Consider the following 20,131-nt stretch of genomic DNA (forward strand, 5'->3'; position numbering starts at 1 on the left):
ATACAGCTGTGTGTCACTGTCAGGGCAGAAGCAGAAAGGTTGTGCTCAGATTCCTGCTCTGTAGCTCAGTTGATGCTTCTGAAGCCCTTAGAGGAGTTTTTTTCTCTGGCTTGAATGCTCATTTCTATTTATGTAATTCACTTTATATAGGTTTAGGTGCAGGTGGATGTGAGGCTCTTTTGAGATTAATGTGTTTAATGAAGAGAGGAAAAATTAATTTTAATTAATATGCCCTTATCTTCTGGACTTCTACATTTTTATCTTGTTGGACTAGTGAAGAAATATTTCTTAATTTTGAATTTGTTCCTAATAAGTTGATTAAAACAGGGCACAAGTAGAGCTCAGACCAGTGACTCCATAACTGAGCAGCAGTCTCTCAATCCAGAGATTAATTGGCTTCTACTCACAACCTTGAAATTATAACATTGTGAGTAAAGTTCTCTGCAACAAACGTGGCTCTAAAGAAAGATTCTTCAGGCTGAAATGCAAGGTATAAATTTAGTGGGAGGGCTTGACAGCCTGAGAGTTGATCTGTTTATTCACTTTTGCTTGTGCTTCAGGTAAAATTGTTACAACAAGGGTTTAAATTTTTGAGCTTGTCAACTGCTGCTGCACGTGTTGTGTTTTAAAGGAATTTCTTGGTGACAGGCATTTTGTGGACCTTAAACTCTGCAAACTTCAGTAGAATGCATATAATAAGTTTTCCAGCTTCTAGCTAGTCTTTAACCTTCTGCCTCTGTATGTAATTAGTGTTTTTCTAGTGATTTTTCCAATGCCAATCCTAATATTGCACCAGAAACTTTCACCTCTTTGGGCAGTGAACTCTAATATGTTGATGATTCCTTTTAGCCTATCCAAGACAAAATCTCTGTTCCTAAGAGAAGTGATAATGTTTGCTTGATCAGATATTTTTTCTTGTAAGCATCTCTCAAATTGCCTAAAATCTGAAGTTTTTTGTTTGTTTATTCTTTCATCTCAGTGTTCTCTGGATTTGCTGGTATTAATGGTATTGATGTGGGAGAAGGCTGGGGAAAGAAAACATGGGGAAAAACTCTATGATCAGAGCCCTTAGTCCAGAAACTTTAAAAAGAGTAAATTCAAATATTTAATGCTGACTCACTGCCTTGCAGGTTGTTCACTCAGGCAAAATATTTACCTAGCATGGGTTATTTTTATCTCAAATGCTAGAGATGCCAGAAGGGAAATGGGAAATGAATGAATGCCTGAGCAATTCAGAGTCCCTGAATTGCTGTCACAGACTGCTCTTGTTGTCTTCATCCTGGGCTCTGCCTCCTCCCAGCCCTGCTGAGCTCCTGCAGCTCCAGGTGTTCTCTCTGCAGCACAGGTGTCCTAAAAGACATCTGAGGGGATGCTGCACTCCACTCTGCAAAACCAAGACCGAGGGGGTTTGGTTACCTGTGGCCAGAATCTGGAATACAGCTTCCAAACTCTCCAGAAGTGTCAGAATCCAGACCTGGTCTTGCCATTCATCAGGATTTCCCACTCTTCTTGAACTCCAAGGTCCTGTAGGAAAGAAGATGTATAATCACTGAATTAGGTGCTATCACCATGTGAGTACCCTGGAGCAGAGCTGGATTTCCACACCTCAAAGATATTTCAGTGGCTTTGTGGCAAATTAGTTATTTTCTTCATTCCCATCTTTTATATTGTTTGTTTGTTTGTTTTGGTTTTTTTTGATGATCTGGTGGGGATGGTTTCTTTCAGTGGGTGCTCCAAACTTTTTTTTTTTTTTTTGCAACTCTGGAATCATCCTAACATTTGTTTTTCCACAATGTCAAGAGCTTTTGGCCTGACAGCCTCCTGACTCATCCCTGCTTCCCATTTCTGCTGGATGTGGCTATTCCATGGGAGATAGGACAAGGGCTGAAGGTGTTAGCTGATAGTGCAGCAATTTTCAAATGATGATGATTATTGGAGCACAAGAGGAATGCCCCTTTTCCAAACTGAAAGGAGTCAAATAATTTAAAAAATAGATTGTGAGCTCTTGTGGGTTGTTCAAGCTGCACAGAATCACAAAGCCTGTTCCACAAGTGGCAGAAATAAGTGATTTTTATTTTCCCTAGATTTGTAGATTACCAACAAATGTTCTGTGGCTTCTTTCCTTCAGAGCAGTGCCATCAGTCTAGGGCCTGTTTAATCTGTTAAAATATGGTTTATTCTGTTAGCTTTGGGATTGTACCAGTTCAATTCTGCTGTTCTTTGTCCCAGCCCATAAAAAAGAAATACTTAAGAGATTTTTAATCATGGTCAAGTTCTTCTGTGTTCATGTGGCTCACTTGCCACCCAAAGAGGTGAGTCCTGGTGAATATTTAAGTTACATAACTGAGGTTTTATTCTTGAATATTCTTTCTTTTGTTTTTGGGTTTTTTTTTCCCTCATAGAAGCAGTGGTGCTGCAAGGATTTGAGAGCTTTTAGCTCCATAGGCCTAATTTGCTTTCTGGTGAAAAGAACTGAATCCTGAGCTCAGGGGAGAGAACTATTTCTTTTTTGCAGCCATTTAGGAAAAATGTAGAATTTTCAATGTAATGAAATAGGAAGCTTACCAGACTTAAAAAAGTAAATAATTTATCCTGGAAAGACTCCTCAATGGTCCTAAAACTAAATGGATTTTTAGGTGCTCATTGGAACAAGAGTAATTTACTCTTTACCTGTAAAATTGCTCTTCACAAATCACTTCAATATTTGATGTGGAGTTTTTTTTTTTTTGTGATATGAACTAATCAGGGTGAATGGTGTTTTCTGAGGGAAAGAAGTGAGTGCTCCTATGGTGAGTAAGAAGAGCAAGAATGCTTATTTGGGGGTTTTTGGTATGTTTATTGAACAGTATTTCACATGAGTTTTGTTTTGCAATGGGAGATTTTCATGAATTTTGGAGCTACTGTTTTTTTGGGGTCTTTTTGGGTTTTTTTTTTGCAGTGTACTCCTTCCCCATAAAAAGCAAACTGAAAATGATAATTTCTCTGAGGCAACAGGATTGAGCAATGTATTGGTTTTTCCCAGATGGAAGCAGAGTGCAAATAAGAAGCTATTTTGAGGAGAAGAACACGTTCTTTGAAGTGGATAAACTTATTTATTGTTAGCATCTGAAGCTGTCACAGTCAGTCTATGGACTGAGCATGATAATAGCTGCCTCAAAGGTTATCTTCTTGTGCCTTCCAACATTTGCACAGAGGGTGGGGTGTGTGGGGAGGGTTAGGTAATAGATTTTGTTTTGGTTTGGCTTTTTTGTTATCTGGGTTTTTTTTTTTTAATTTTTGTTGGGGTTTTTTGTTTGTTTTTTTTTTTTTTTTTTTTTTTTTTGTTCTGATTTGGTTTTTTTTTTGGGGGGAACTTTTGGGGTGAGGTTTTTTTGGTGTTTTTTAATGTTTTTTTATATGATCTGAGAGCAGTGTCAGGAGCTCCTTCTGGGGTCACCCATCCTCAGCTGCTTTGAGTTTCCATGGCAAAGTTTCCTCCTGGGCAGGGATATTCAGGTGCTGTGACACCCAGGTAAATAAAATGGAATTATTTAATCTGGTCTTGAAGCCTGGACAACAAAAATCACTCGTGTCCTTCCTAAAGCTCTCTTAACAGAACAGAGACATCACATGTGCTGCTTTGACACATTAATTAGCTGCCATGCTTTCTTCTTCTCCAGTTCACCTTTCCTTTGGTCACTTGATTGAAATTGCTGGTAATTGCAGGGCTGTCAGGGGTCTGTTTGTGCAGGGTGGATTGAAAAAGGGGCTTTGCTGTCCAAGAGAAGGCAAATGGTTCTTATCACCTGAGAGCTGCTGGGTTGTGCTTGTCCCACACTCCTCTTAAAAAAAATGGGTGACCAAAGAGGGGAAAAAAAACAAATATAAACTCAACAGAATACCACAAGAAATTACCTGCAAGGAAACCAGTTCTTCCTCATTGGAAATAAAAGGGATAGTGAGAGTGGACTGACTCAGAATTAGCATAGGGAATATTTCTTTGTTTCCTGCATTATGTTACAATGTGTTGTGCTCAGCAGTTCAGGAAGATCAATACATTTTTAATTTCTTTTTAATGACTGCTGAATAATGTGTTGTACTCCTGAAGGGAAAAAGTAAGATTTTGGATTGTTTGAAACTTTGTGGCTAAGCAAAACAAAAAAAAAATGGCACAGGTTAACTTAAACTGGTGTAGCTGCCTGGATCTCAGGGGTTTTTGTGTAGAAGTTTAACATTGTGCCATATTTGATATTTTCCTTCCTGGGTGTGTGACAAAGAATCTTACAAATTTTTTTTTTTTTTTCTAACAGACTTTGGATTTTTTTTGTTTCTTAGTCAATGAAAGCCAACAATGCTTTCCACTAGATGTTCTTATGACACTTAATTTCAACTTTTCTCCACTACTTCAGTCAAAGGCTGGAATTTCTGTATAGTTTTGATTGCTCTTTTCTCAGCTAAGGTCTCTATTTTCAGAAAATAAAGTCATTAAAGGATGACTCAGTCCATTTGTGTGCTCAGACATTTGTATTCAACTGTTACAGAAAAGTCCACTTGAATTTTGTGGTTTGTAGTTATTTTAAACCAGGACATTACAGATACTGTTTAGTCTGATAAAACATGTACTTCTGTTTTGAGAAATGTTGTATTCTTTCTGCTGTGATTATTCACTGTGGAGAGGCATGGGGCCCTCTCTCTCTCATGTCTGTGCTATAAAATAGCATCCACCATTCAAACAAAACTTTTTATGGGCAGAGATGAGTCATTCTCACATATTCCTATTGTGCCTTTCACAATGGAATTGGACCTTCTCAGTACTACCACTTTTCATGTAATAAAGGTAGCAGTAAAAATACTTTCCTGAACTTGTCTGCTACAAAAAAAGTGCCATTACCTCACTTTCAGGAATATTAAATTATTTTTTCTTTGTGACCTACTTTGTAGGGTAGATATTTCTGAGAGCTCTTCCTTTTTCCACAGCTAATCTGCCTTTACTGTGTGAATCTCAGTTTATTTGTCGTTTAGTGCATCCTAAATACTTTTAATCCTAACTAAATCTTCAGTTTTAAGTTAGTGCTGTATTTTGTGATCATAAACCAGAAACACTTGCATGGATTTTAGGTTGTTTCTGTGACAGGTTTGTTTGGTCTCCTAATTGGATCACACACGTGCAGTCACCCTGGAATTGAATGACTGAATTAACATTATTTAAATAAATGCTGAGTACAGCCTGGAATAGCTGACAGAATTCATGGGGTGAGGATGCCTTCCCTGCTGATGGAGGAGGCAGAGCCCTTAGGATACAGGCTTCAGGAACTGTTCATTGTTCTGAGGAGTCACAGAAGGTGTCTGGGAAAGGATTTTATGCAGGAGCAGAAGGGCTTGCACAGGTATTCAGGGCACACTCATGCTTGGCTGGAGTGGGAGCTCTCTCATCATAAAAAAATTTAAAGCAGCAGCTCTGTGACCTGTGTGCATGCACAGCCACTGATTTAACCTTAAATCACCGGCAGGCTGGGGCTGCTGCTCTGTGTTTGTGCTGTGCTTGCTGCTGAGATGGACAATTTCACCTGCATGGCCAAATGCCTTGTGCTCTCCTGAGAGTAAATTATGCAGGAAAACAACTCCTTGATGCCATTCTGGGAGGGGAGCAAAGACATTTAATAATTTAAATAGAAAGCAATGATGTGGCTCTGGATGTCTCTTTACCAGAGTGATCATTTTTGGTTTGGGGTCGTGCTGAGCTGGCGATGTGGCACAGGAATCTGGTTTTGCCAAGGACAGGTTTTGAGTGTGTTGTTCCTCCAGGACTCCCTTCCCTTGCTGAAGCTGTTGCAGCTCCCCTGAGCCCATTTCTGAGCCTGGCAAGGTCCCCTGAGCAGCAGCAGGACCCTCTGGCATCTTGGCCCCTCATTCTGTCAGCCCCATCACCCACACCATGGATGCAGGTGCTCCTGGGTGCCTCCAGCCAGGCTCTGTGATCACAGCCTCCTGAGCTTGGCTGTTCAGTTTCACTTCACCACTCAGCTCGTGTTTTATCAGATTTTCTGTCAGCGTGTTCTGGGAGAAAGTGGTGAAACTGTGCTGGCTCTCCCTGATGGTGTCCTTGTCCTTTGTGTGCTTGGAAATGATTCCCAGGATTATTTTTCCATTATCTTTGCAGGGATGGAGGCTGACCAGGCTGTGGCTCCTCAGGATTTCCCAACTCTCCATCCCTCTTTTCCTGTCCCATCCTAGAAACTGCATTAACCCTTCATGGTCGTTGATCACAGCAGCCACTTGTGTGTATTTATTTAAGGCTGGCTGCTTGGTGTGCTTGTTTCCCTGTATTTTTGGTGTGTTTCTGCCAGGTTGACATGCAGATGGATTTTTCCTCATATCAGCTCCCAGTTTGGGCACTTTGGAGCTGCAGCAGGAGAGAAGGTGGGAGTAGCTCAGAGCAGAACCAGCAGTTAAGGTGTGTAGGACCATGACTTGTGTGAGTTCACTTTTCCATGTGGTCCTTAAAGCTCAGATGCACACTTATGTACCCTTCACAAAACAAAGACATCAGAGAGAGAGAATTTGAGCCAGGTATTCTGTTTGTGCTGTTTTAATTTGCCTTACCCAGACAGTGGTTATTTTTTAAGGGTGGTGAATTTTAATTTATTAGACCACCTTGAGGAATCCAGGCAATTTGAGTATTGCAAATTGTCACTCTTATTTAAACTGTCATGTGGAGGTATCCAGTTTGCTGTAGTCAGACTGCAGCTTGGCTCCAACAGCAGGGTTATATTGCCTCTGTATTCTGTCACCTTCACAGCCTTCTGATTTAATTAGGAGCTGCCTTCCTAGCTTTTGGAAAGCTGCATGAATTTGCCTCACTCTCTCTGGTCTCTGTTATACCTACTTGCTGATCCATGTCTTGATCTTTCTGGTTCTTCCCCAAATTTCCAAGTGTCTGGGAATAGTTCTGGTACACACCTTTGTGTTCTCAGTGCCTGCTTTTTCCATTCTTTCTTTGTACTTAAGTCTCTCACTTAATTAAATTTCTTTATTATTTTTCTTGACTCAGTTGTCCATAATAGTTTCTGAATCATAACCACTTTTGTATTAGATTTTGGATACATTTTTATTCTTTTTTTCTGATTGCAGAAGCAATTTTCTTCAGTTCTTGCTTGTCACTCACTGTCCTTTTATTGCCTGGTCTTGGGAGTCCCACATCATTTTGTCCCCACTTTTCCTCTCCCTCCAGCTAATAATTTAAGCTTTTTTTCCTGCTTTATATTTTCCTAAAAGCTATATTTTTTTTTCTTTCTACTTGGAAAAATATCCTTGCCTCTTAAGACAGAGGAATACAAACAATTTATAATTTTTATAGAGGTCAAGAATGCTTTATTAAAGACAGAAATTTCAATACAAAATAAGTATATGTGGTATATAGAGCATGGCCCTTTATAATAAAAGTTATACCTTAATATTTTTTATAAAGAGTTCTTATATTTTCAACTTCTTGGATTCCCTGCCCACATAATTATGTGTAGCAGAAGTTCTAAGTCTAAGCAATTTCTTCTAAAACTGTGGTATCAGTAGGCATATAAATAGTATTTTATTATTTTCTTTCCAAAATCTCTGTATATAGTGAACGAAATGTTAAATGTGTTTCAATTATATCTAGGCATGTGAAACATGATTTTTCAGGTTTTTCACTGACTTTTTGTATTCAATTTAAGTAAATAATTGCTGTCTTATCAATAATGGCTGCAAAATGATCTTTCTGTTGGAAGTGTTCTTATTTATAGAGTGAAATAGGTGCAGTGCAATAACAGCAGACACAATTTCTCATTTAGTAGGAAATAATATTGCATCTAAAATCAGCAGACAATGCATAAATTATAAAACTCCTGGGCATAAAGTGTGTATTTAACATCACCTGCATGAAATACTCCTGTGAGTTCAAAGGTATGATGTGGGATTTTTAGTTTGCTTTTTTTTTGTTTGTTTTTCCTGACAATTGAAATGGATAAACAAATTTGCATTTTTGGTATGTTTGGGGCACAAATTGCTGTTTTCATGACAAAGATGTTAGTCTTTACTCTTGGAATTTTGGTATATGGAATATGAGGTTTAGTGTTAAAGATAATGCTTATTTAATGGTTTATTTGTTTGCCTGACTGCTTTGCTTTTGGGTGCAGCACCACTGATGTTCATCAGCAATAATTTTGTTCAGTGTCACTTCAAAGACTCTTGTTATGGTAATCAGCTTTCCATCTCTTTTTCTGCTGCTCTGAGTGGGCTCAGTCCAAGCTGGAGTTCTCATTTCCCAAAACATTCCCAGTTGGGATGTTGGCTCTGGGACATGGGAATATGAAACAACTCTGAAATGCACTTCTGGACTTCATTGCCCATCAGTAAATCTGTGTTACTGCCTGTATTTCATGGCTTATAAATCAGCAGTGGTACCTGATTTTTCCTGTTTCCTGTGGCTTGAAGCACATTCCAAGTGTTTTCATGTCCTGGGTTTCTCACTAGGTCCCATCCATCTTCCAGGGGACAGTTCTGGTTCCAGCAATGGAAAGGATTCCTGACAGCTCAGGTTCTTGGTGGGCTTTGAATTTCACTCTCACAACGTGTCCAGTTGGACCCTGGGCAGCAAGGGACTGCAGCTGAAGATCTGAAGGATTTTAAAATGTAATTTTTATCTCTGGTTTATGGGACTTCAAAGACTCAACTCACCCAGAAAGTCTGTGATGGCTTTATCTGAAACTGAGTCTTTATCAGGAACATCAATAATTGGACACAGTCCCTGACCTTGGGGCAGGAAGAGACCAGAGGGAGGGTGAAGGTTGGTTTGTCTGTCCTCCTTTGGGCTGTGATTCACCCATTCCTGTGGAGGTCATTGCCAGGACACCCTGGAAGACCCTGCAAGGCTACCTGGATGGCAAATACAGGGGCTCTTTGTATTCTGGTTCTGTGTAAACTTTCACCTCTGGAGCCACAATCCAGCAAAATAAATAAAACACTGAAATCCTTGTCTGATTTTTTTTTTTTTTTCTCTCTCTGCAGTCCCAAATGCAGAGAACAGAGTCAAACACACATTTCTTGATGCACATTCCCAGCAGGCTTCCATTTATATTTAGTGTGTTTTGTGTTAAAAAATAACAAACCTCTCTCCTGTGCAGTTGTTTTCATTTTGAGCTTTTCACGTGCATGTAATCAGTGTCTTACTGAGAGCAGTGCAAGCTGAACTTTCTTTTTTAACCACAGGACCTAGAAGTGAGGCAATTTGGAGTGCTTGAATACAAACCTTGCAGTGCAGTACTACTGAGTGTGCTTGTATCCAACATTATGACAAAGAAATGAAGCTTGAGTAAATAACAGTAAAATATGGAAGTATTTTTGGCATTACAGCTGATGAACAGTCTTTAGGGCAATTCTCTGAACTGTATTTAATTTCTGCAGTAAGGTATTGATACCACTGATAATAATTAGTGTAGTGAATTTCTGGAAGCACTTTGTGCTCCACTGTGGCATAGTAAGCTAGAAAATGGAATTTAAGCCTCATTTTTACATGCAAGGCCTAAAGGAGGCACTGGGTGAGTAGGATTGTAGGTCAGGAGTTTCTGTTCCTGTTGATGTCTCTCAGCCTCCCACAGAACAAGTACACAAATACATCTATTTAATGAGATTTTAATTTGGGGTTCTTTGTGAGCCTTCCCTAAATTACAACAACACCTTTTAGCATTGGATGTCTCCTATTCCAAGAGAATTTGGCTCTTCCTTGGGCTTTCAATGACCTGTCACCACTTTTTTTTTTTTTTTTCAAGTGTTTGTTTGTGTGTTTGTCAGTTGTTTTATCTAATGAGCTTCTGTTTACCCAAGACTGGAATTGAATGAACCTGAAAGCTGTAAAAGCATGATTAACTTTTGGGTTTTTTTTATGGTTGGTTGTTTTTTGTTTGTTTGTTTCTACAGATAAAACAACATATTTTTGTGGCACAATTTTTTGTAGCTCCCAGTGTGTACAATTTATCAAATAACAACCAGAATTTTTACAAAACCAAATATCTCCAATTTACTGCCACACTATTGAACTGTGAAAATCAGAGCTAATTCCATTGCTCCTCAAGAATCTTTGGTTAAAATCCTGGTTGAGTTACTTCTGTTTATTTATCTCATATTAAATTAGGCATGAGTTCTTCTTTCATCCCTAGCCTGACACAGGAAAAGTGATTGTTTAATAATGTTTTAGAGCCTTGAGAAATCAAGAGTGTCTCAGCCAGAGGTTGAGAAGATATCTGGACTATCTCCAGAATTCCCAGTCTAATTACTTTCTTCTTGTTCAACTGAAACAAATTTATCTTTAGAAAATATGAAATGTCAATGAAATATGAGTTCCTGTATTAAACTTATTTTTCAATTAGAATAACTGGAAATATGTGCACAGAGCTAACTTTTCCTAATTGTGTGGTGAGGAAATTAATTTCCATAGAGTTACAGGAAAAATATTATAATTACCATTTCTCTTTTGACTCAGCAGTTGACAAAAGAATAATCACCTTTTTGGAGGTATTTTTAACTTAGCCTTTTAAGCATAATGACTCTTTGATTTTAGCATGTGTTTAATTTTCAAGACCCTATATGATAGCTATATTTAAAAACTAGTATGAGTGCTATTTTAATCCATTGCCTTTTTTTGCAGTACTTCCTAAGCAAGGGATGGGAGGAAGCAATATGAATATTATGCTTTTCAGGTATATTCATAACTATTTTTGGCTTGTCCTCATTAAAGGGGAGGTATGATGGCTGAGACAGGATTTCAGATGCTGTTTTCTTTAAGGTGTAAGGGATAAAGAGACAACCTCAGGAAGAAAAATTTATTTTATTGACAACTTAGAAGAATATAATAGTATAATTTAAATATTTCTACTGAAGAATGTAGTTTTCAATGAAAGCATGAAGTGATGAATGAAAAGGAAGCCTCATCAAGTTGTTAAGAAATTATTTTAAAGATGGAAACATGGAGATGTGAGTGTGTAACTGCCCAGCTAAAGGATATAAAAAGAGAAGATTGCCATGTGAACAAAGTTAAACCCAAACCAACCCAAAATACCTTTAAATTATGGCAATTCCTCTGAGCAGCCTTTTGTGGGATTGGTTGTGGGCTCCAGCTGTCGTGGAAGTTGTTTGAGTTTTCAAATTAGATTGTTGCCTCACATGAAGTGATGAAGCACTAGCAGTGTGTCACTCACCCAAATTAAAGGTTTCCATCTCTAGATTAGCTCCCCATCTGGGTTGTGCCAATGGGATCCTTCAGAAGGGGCAGAGTCACAGCTCTGTGTGCAGGATTACACCCAGTGCTGAGGTCTTGGAGGTTTTATTGTGCTGGAGATCCTGGAGCTTTTGCAGAGTCCATGAAGATACCCAGCTCCTTGGGGCTGGTGATGCTGGAAATTTACCATTACTTTGGTAAATCAAATCCTCTGCAAAGCTGGAAATAGGGACACAAACTTCACACCTTGTCCCCAGGGCAACTCTGACATTTCCAGAGTTGTACTCTGCTCACCTCCTGCCCCTGAGGGGTAAAACTGTCCTGCACAAAATTGGGAATAATCTCACCTCTGGACTGGCTGGTGTGTGACTGTTCTCTGCATCCAACATTGCTGTTTCTTGTCTTTCTACCTTGCCAATTTATCTTTTTTCATGGCCTGTGCAAGGCACTGGTTGAAGGACATGTTGCTCCAGGAGCAGCTGGAGTTAGGATGTCTGGTTTGCTTTTTGTTTTTTTTTTTTTTTCTGTTCATTTTTGCACTTATAAAACAACCAAATGTTGTTTGGATTAAAGAAAAAAAAAAAAGTCTGCTGTGTAAAATTTGCTCAGAACTCTGTATCCCTCTTTGGTTTAATCATCTAAGAACAAATGAGATTTTCTGTTGGGGAAGTAGTTTTATATGTATTTGTGTTCCTTGCCCTTGTGCAGTAGTACTGCCAATTATATTTATTAGCCCTAAATATTAAACAGCTGGAAGGATTCCATTGTATATAAATAAGACATTTGAGACCTGGAAGGATGCCATTTCTAATACAGCCAGCTGGTGCTTTTTACAGTTACATTCAGCACAACACTACTGAATTTCACTGTACATTGAGTGTTGTGCTAATGACAATAGGAGAACGTGGGGTGCTTTGGGATTTCTCTAGGAAATGCCATTGTGCAAACAGACATTGTTCTGAAGGACTGGCTAGCAGGGAAATGCTATATTGTGCACCTGTTTTTTGCATTTTGATGTAAATACTTTTTTTTTGTTTATGTGTTTTGCTGGCAAATACAAAACAACAAACTGCAGGGGCTTTTCAAATGTGAATTTTTAAGTGTTCTTGTGCCACAGATGTTTTTCACTTTCTCTGTTGTGGTGCTGTTTTCCCATTTAAGTAATGGCTTCATTTTTTAAAAATCCTGCTTGCTGATGCTTCTGAAAGCATTTGCTCATTCTTTGGTGTTTATTTATTTATTTTTTAATGAAGGCATGCATCATTGTTATGGTACAAGAAATAACTAAAATAGTAAGAAAAATATTGCCCCACTATCAATTTGTTCCTAATCTATTTGTTAGAAAATTGAGGCATAAATGTGGGTAAGAGATATCTTCCTGTTTAGGTAGCCAGCAAACAGTTTGGAGAAGTGGATTCTTCCCACTTGTGATTGACTGTGTCCTGATTATTTCTTTGTAAAGGTTTGCCATCACTGCTACTTCCAATATTAGGTGCTAGGTAGTGCTTTAGGTGAAGCAAAGGATAGTGCTGGACAACCTAATACTTTTTATTTGTGTTAAAATGTTATTTTATATTTATTTATATTTGTGTTAAAATATTATTTTAAAATATTTAGAGGAGCTCATAAGTGTGATGTCTAACATTGTGTGAAATAACTTCTGATTATAATTACTTGGAAACACATTTTTTTTTCATCAGATTGCCACATCCACAGACTTGTGAGATCCATCTTGGGTAAATTTCCATCTCAGAAGCAGCTACACTTAGAGGCTGTGTCTTACCTAGTTTATTCAATGCTTGTGAATAAAAAATTATTGTCCTGTACAGATTTCAGCCATGGGGACTTTTGTGTTGAGAACTTCCCAGAAAAATCTGCTTAACCAGTGAGATAAATAAGATTGAAACCTGCTTCTCTGGGAGATAAAGAGCCTAGGGAAGAAAATGAAGCTGTAAATGCTTTGCTTGTCCAAGCTGTGAAGGGGTTTTTTGCTGGATCCAGGTGTCTGTTTGGAACTCAGATGTTTCCCTCCTGTGCTGACCTTTTTACCTCTCTGTGATTAAGAGGCTTTTGCTTGCTGAAGGGTGAGAATCAGCTGTCCTTACAAATTTGATGATGAAGTGCTCATCTGTCTGCCAATTAGAGATGGGAGGAAAAAGATGGCTTTCCTTGTCTTCCTGCAATTTGGTTTAATTATTAGTTTAGTATTCCCATGATAAGGGATGCACTCTTGCTTTCCCAATATTGTTTATGTGTGCTTAGCTTCTCTAAGACATTTATTCTATTTATTTTATTTTATGTCACAGTTCTTAAAAACTCAATAGCATTACTGCATGGAACACAGATCTGACTGATTTGGATAGTTTGGAATAAATTTGGAACTACTTGTGTGGTAAAATGCTAGTTCTCACTTTTTCTTAGGAAAATTTGGTATCTGGATGGTCTTAATGAGCTTCTCATCTCACCTGAGCATTCCACAGACAAGATATTAATATTTTGTCTTGGTTGTAATTCTGAAACTGTTTTTCTTAGCTGTGAAGAGAACCAAGTTTTGGGCTGAAGCTATGAGTGTACCAAAGTCTTATGAAGGTTTATGTGATGGAAATGATAATTTCACTATGTGTATAACTTACTCAGAAAACTCTTGCAATGACACTTATTCTTTCACTTACAATTTATAAAATAACTAAAAAACTCTGGCTAGAGCCAGTGGCATGAGGTGATTTCATTGATTTTCGAATGTCAAATGTAGAAAAAAAAAATCCATGGTACTTTTAAAGATTCTTAAAATCCCAAATCAGATCATTTTTTGTCCTCTGATCTCACTGGTTGGTATTTATGGGCCTTGAATCAGCATCTTTGGTGATGTTATGAGGAAAGTTTCATACAGATGAGCTGCCCTGGAATGCATTCTCCTATAATATGGCCATTACAGGGTTTTTGGTTAACAGCCACCTTTCAGAGCTCCTGCATCCTGCTACTATTTTGTTAAGCTTTTAAACAGTATGTGGGGAGGTTCTTTTTTTTTTTTTTTTTTTTAATTTAGACTTATTTTAATGTTCATCTGAAGTTGGAGTTTTATACTTTGTAGTTTAAGAGTTTTATAGCAATGTGATGCTGACAGAAAAAATGGGCCTTTTTTTGCAATTACACAGTTGCATATATGCTGTATTGTGAATCACAAAACATCCCACCATTTCTTATTGTAATTCAGATTTTTTTTAATTATGATGGATAAAAAGACACAAAAAGTGATGTCACAGGCAGGATGAAAGAATTGAGATCACTCATGTCCTAGATTCCCACACTGAGAGGAAGCTTTTCTTTGGGACTGCTCATAACATCCTAGAAACCTCCTACATTCACTTCTGTACATTTCCTTTTGTAAAGAAATTGCAAGAAATAAACCAAAGCCATCAGTCCAGCACAGTGCCAGATCTTGGAGAAGAAAATCCTTTTTTGGCCCAATTTTTCCACTCAGGGACATGAGTTAGACCCTCTCACTGGGGATCTGGAGATTTTTCTGCACCACTGAAAGCAATCTCTTGTTTCCTGTCATTACCAGCTTTCAAAGAAGATTTTAAAAAGTGGAAAGCAAACAAAAGAACATTTTCCAAACGCCAAATTACATGCTGGGAAGGGAGTGGTGCTGTGGCACTTCTGGACGTGCTTCAAAAAGTATTGAAAGTGCCTGAAGGCACCAGGGGAGTGTGACATAAATAATGTGTAATAACCTGAATTCAGAAATTGTGCCCCACACCATTCTGTCATAGAGTCCCTGACACTTTTTTTATAAACATCTTCCTAAAAAATTCTGACTTTATCATTCCTGTTGGACTTGGAGGAGGATAGTCCTGTCATCCACCATTCCAGAATTTAGGACTTGCCTATTAATTTCCTCTTTAACAATAGCCAAGACTGATAAATATCCATTAGTTTTGTACAGTATTGAGAGAAAGAAATCCCAGCTGGGACAACTCTGCAGTGTGATGCTGCATGGACTCAAGATTTAGTTTTTATTTAGTTAGTTTATTTAGTTTTTATTTAATCTAATTTGATTGATAATGAATTAGGCCAATGTCTCCTGTTTTATCTGTGGCAGTAACAGGTCAGTGATCTTTCCCTCTCCTTGGCTTGACCCACAAGTCTTTTGCTGTATTTTCTCTCCCCTGTCCATCTGTTTTATTATTTTCACTGCTTAATTCCACGCCTGGAATAAGAATTTTTCTCTATTTATTATTTTTATTTTTTTTAAAGAAATTTTGTAACGATTGTAACTTTACAGAGCAAGTTGAACACGTGAATTGCAAGCACCAAAATAAAAATTAAAACAAGTACAAATACAGGGGTTTGAGAAACCTTACTTAATAGAAAAAGCTCAGTGTTCTTGATTATCTGTATTACCATTAAGATTCCTTTGAAATGGCAATACAGAGGGTTCCTGGGAAGAGCTGCAATGCAGGAGCAATGCAAATGTACTGCTTGTTTTTTACTTTGATCATAATAATTATTGAATTCCCAAATGTGCTTGAATCTGGTACGTGTTGTGATTTGAATGCTCTTCCTGTAGTTTTGGTGACTTATTTCATCTTTTTCTAATGAAATAGCTGCAGCCTCCACAGTTTTATAACTGTTGAAGTAATTTAGTTAAATTAGTACCAAGTGTGTGAGTGGCATTTCCCTTCAGCAATGCTCCAGCATTAAATGATAGATTTAAAATTTTCTTGTTCATATAAATGGTCTAACACAGACTTCCAGGCAATTTCATCTTCATTGAAAATTACTGAAATTTAAATTGCATGAAGTTATTAATTGAATATTGTTATCTTCTGGATGAAGAACATAGTAGTGGTGTTGCCTTTGTTATGCAAGTTCTATATGTACATTCAAAAATCTGTGTAAGCATGTTGGATAAAAATCTTATGGCAAAAAAGAAATTGCCATGAGATTTGTTCAGAAAACTAACATCTTGCTGTGGAGATTTTTTAAACTGCCAGTTCCTGGTTTTATCTCTATCTCCCACTGGACATTTAAAACAGAACTGATTAGAAATTACATGGAATTGATAATCACTAGATGACTTCTGAATCAGCATGAGCTGCTTAAAATGTCTGTAAAATTTGGTTTCGTTATATAATCCTGTCTAGTTTCATCCAGGTGCTGTTACCCAGTATTTATTTGTCCAGGTAAGAGCTGCAGATAAATCCTCCAGCTTCACTGGAGGCAATTATGGCTCTTTGAGGGTTGGCTCAGGACTGTGTTGTGCAAGGACATCTGTCAGAGTCCTTCACTTAGTTTTGGGAAGCTGGCAGGGCTGGGAGCCAGGGTCCAGCAGCTTCTGCAGCATCCTTGCATGGCTGGTGCCCAGATCTGTGGCCATGAGCTCCAGTGGGGCAATTCTGACTCCAAAATCCCTGCACTGCTGGCTCTTTTTGGAAATAGGTTCTGTTATGGCATGCTGCAGCTTATCAGCATCCAAGACTGTGTTTTAAACTCTGTTGAACCAGTCAGGAAGAGATAAAACTTGTGTATAGTCAGGTCTGTAAAGTGAACTGCAGTAAACTTGGTTTCAATTAAAGGGAGGAGTGTTTACACTGCTTTTATCTGCTGGTTTAATAACGTGGTTTAAAATTGCATCTTCAGTGGCATGTGGACAATTTCATTGTGCAGATCAGCTCTTAGATCAAAACTTCCTTAAATTAGTGGGTTGGCACTGAGAGCTCTCAGATGCTGCTCTGATATGTCCATGTTTTTTTCCTTTCTTTGTGTATGTGTGTGATATACGTGCATTGTAAACCCAAGAAACTGTAAACACTTCTGCACCATGGTTTTTGTCCTTATAGTGGGAATAGTTCTTTCCTCTCCTACTCTCTGCACTACACTAAAATCCTGTAACAAAAGATGCTTATGCAGAACAAGTAATTATTAGAATGAGATCTTAAATAGGAAATTGATGTGACTTGATTTTTGAGGGAAAATGTTTTTCTGCTAGAAATTCTTCTTTGTCTCCCTTCCTCAGGAGTGGCAGTGACTTCTGACAACATGCTTGATTCCCCAGGTTTTTTGTAGGTTTGGTTTTTTTTAATTTTTTTTTTTCCTTGTGGTTGGTAAATATTCCTCATTGCTAAGGGTGACTTTGGAAACCAGGTATGTGAGTAATTCACAAGCAGGAAGCCACTTCCTTCATGTTTTGGGTCAAGAGACTTTGCCAGCTGATGGCTGCTATAAAAGCAAATTGTGACCCTGTGCTCTTTAAAACCGTTCCAATGTCACAGCCTATGTAGACCACAGAAGAACCAAGTAATCAGAATATAGGAAATTGGTAGTAATTCTTAGTCCAGCTCAACCCAGTTTCTGGAGTTATTGTTTGTCAGAGTACATATATTCCAAGGAAAATCAATTGCCATGCTTTGAATAAATGTAAAACTCTAACATTTTGTTGTGACTGTATGGAATTTCAGTTGGAGCTGTTGGCTTTTGTTCAATCTTAGAAATAAAACTGTTCCTAACAGTGCAAATGTGTGTTTTCCTTGAAGATCTCTTCCATTTGAGGTGAGTGTAGTTGTTGTAAAGATGTGGAATTGTTGCTGAAAGGGCAGCACTGCTTATTGTTTAGGAAATCAGGTTTTTAGTAGTGCAAAACAACTCTAGCATCTCTTTGTCTCCCTTGAGGTAACTTGGTAAAAACTGAGTTATTAATGGTGAATTCTGTGTTCGCTTGAGATGTTTCTGTTTTTTAATAAGAAAACAGTGAGAGGAGGTTCAACCAGATCTGTTTATTTTATAGTGATGTCCACGCTAAGTTATTTCTGCTTTTTCACAGCTTTTGACCTAAGCGTTATTTTTGTTGACACAATAATTAATCTTAAAACGTTTTCTTTTCTTCTCTTTATTTTACTTTTGAGTGCAGTGGGAAGAGATCAGTGGTGTGGACGAGCACTACACCCCGATCAGGACGTACCAGGTGTGCAACGTCATGGATCACAGCCAGAACAACTGGCTGCGGACGAACTGGATCCCGCGCAACTCGGCCCAGAAGATCTACGTGGAGCTCAAGTTCACCCTGAGGGACTGCAACAGCATCCCCCTGGTGCTGGGCACCTGCAAGGAGACCTTCAACCTGTACTACATGGAGTCTGACGACGACCGCTCGGCCAAGTTCAAGGAGAGCCAGTTCGTGAAGATCGACACCATCGCGGCCGACGAGAGCTTCACGCAGATGGACCTGGGCGACCGCATCCTCAAGCTGAACACGGAGATCCGCGAGGTGGGGCCCATCAGCAGCAAGGGCTTCTTCCTGGCCTTCCAGGACGTGGGCGCCTGCGTGGCCCTGGTGTCCGTGCGCGTCTACTTCAAGAAGTGCCCCTTCACCGTCAAGAACCTGGCCATGTTCCCCGACACGGTGCCCATGGACTCCCAGTCGCTGGTGGAGGTGAGGGGCTCCTGTGTCAACCACTCCAGGGAGGAGGAGCCCCCCAGGATGTACTGCAGCACCGAGGGCGAGTGGCTGGTGCCCATCGGGAAGTGTCTGTGCAACGCCGGCTACGAGGAGAGAGGCTTCGCCTGCCAAGGTAACCGTGCCCGCGGCAGGGCCTTCCCCGCCTCTCCCTGCTCCCTCTCCTGCCTCCTGCTCCTTTTCCCCAGCTTCTGGGCAGGAATCAGGTGCTAAGGCTGCCCTGCAAACGGGCTCGGTGTAAGCTGTGTGAACAGCGTCGTTTGCTAAAAATAGTCGGTGAGAGTCAATTGATTCTTAGTGACGCTAAATCTTTTATTGTTCTGTAGCAAATATAGCTCCTCTTAACATTCTTGGACCTTCTTCCAGTTTACTTGTCAAAAAAGTGATTTTTTTCAGTGTCTTTTTATCTCTTAAACTTTGTGTCTCGATATATGACTTTTGCCACTGAGCTGTGTTGATTAACTGGGACTGGTTGGTAAAAAACAGGTGGTATTGCTCCTGTAGCATAATTACTAAATGCAGATACATCTGGAAGATTAATAGTTGAAGTTTATTCGTGAATACTCATGCATTTTAACTCCATTTTCTCCAAGCTTTTTATTTCTGCAAAAGGTGGTTATGTGAATGCTCCCAAGAACAAGAGTACACTGGGGATTTGGATTTTTTACAGAAGTCTTTTAAACCTTAGAGAAATGGATGTTGTATTTACTAATTTTAATATCAACCAAGATGATAGCAGCTAACATTTTAATGCTTTTTATAAAGTTACATTTTGAAGTTTTGTGCTGATTCAACCTTTTCACAGAATGCCTTGAAGGGTGCTGGCTGTGGCAAAGGGTCTTCCATTAAACACATAAGTAAAAATTAAACAGTAATATCTGGAAATCCCATGGTTGGAAGCAGAATAGCTGAGATGTTTTCTGTGTATGTGTATGTGTAAAACAGAAATTTAAAGTATTCTGTGCCTGGTTGGGACAGTGCCTTCTCATTTTTAATCAGTCCTACAGCAACACTTCTATCAAACAAATAAATCCTGGGAAGTTACTGGAAGCCCAACAAACCTTAGCCATGACTTTTTCTCAGAAAATGACAGGGAAACATCTGGGGGAAGGGGTAAGAGTGTTCTTGCTTTGATTTTTAAGTAGATTTAAAAAAGTTTTTGTCGTTGAATAAATTGACTAGCCAGGTCGGAGGATGCTTTTCTGGGGTTAGATACTGTTATTTATTAAAAAACAAAGTAAACTTCTGTTAAGAGCTGAATTCAGGGGAGGGTATTTATTGTTTAGAAATGCTTTATCCAGGGTCTCCTACAGCTGCACTTAGAAATGCCAGAACACGAGTGAATCTTTTATCCACTGTGTATGTTCCTGCCTGCTGCAGAGCCTGTGTTGCTGTAAATGGCTGAAAGTTGTTGGTTTAGAGTTTCACTTACCCTGAGCACAGAGAGA

The 20,131-nt window shown here is 38.8% G+C and overlaps 1 protein-coding gene across 3 annotated transcripts in view; it reads left to right on the top strand.

The window, feature by feature from the left end:
- Window positions 1-20,131, top strand: part of EPHA3 (EPH receptor A3) — a 176,752-nt gene that overhangs the window by 34,933 nt on the left and 121,688 nt on the right. For all 3 annotated transcript variants that reach the window (XM_056495640.1, XM_056495633.1, XM_056495649.1), the window contains exon 3: window positions 18,138-18,798. In XM_056495640.1, coding sequence (XP_056351615.1) covers window positions 18,138-18,798 — 661 coding nt within the window. The remainder of the gene's footprint in view (window positions 1-18,137; window positions 18,799-20,131) is intronic.

The sequence above is a fragment of the Oenanthe melanoleuca genome, chromosome 1 (assembly GCF_029582105.1).
Source record: "Oenanthe melanoleuca isolate GR-GAL-2019-014 chromosome 1, OMel1.0, whole genome shotgun sequence".
In the NCBI taxonomy this organism is placed as follows: Eukaryota; Metazoa; Chordata; class Aves; order Passeriformes; family Muscicapidae; genus Oenanthe; species Oenanthe melanoleuca.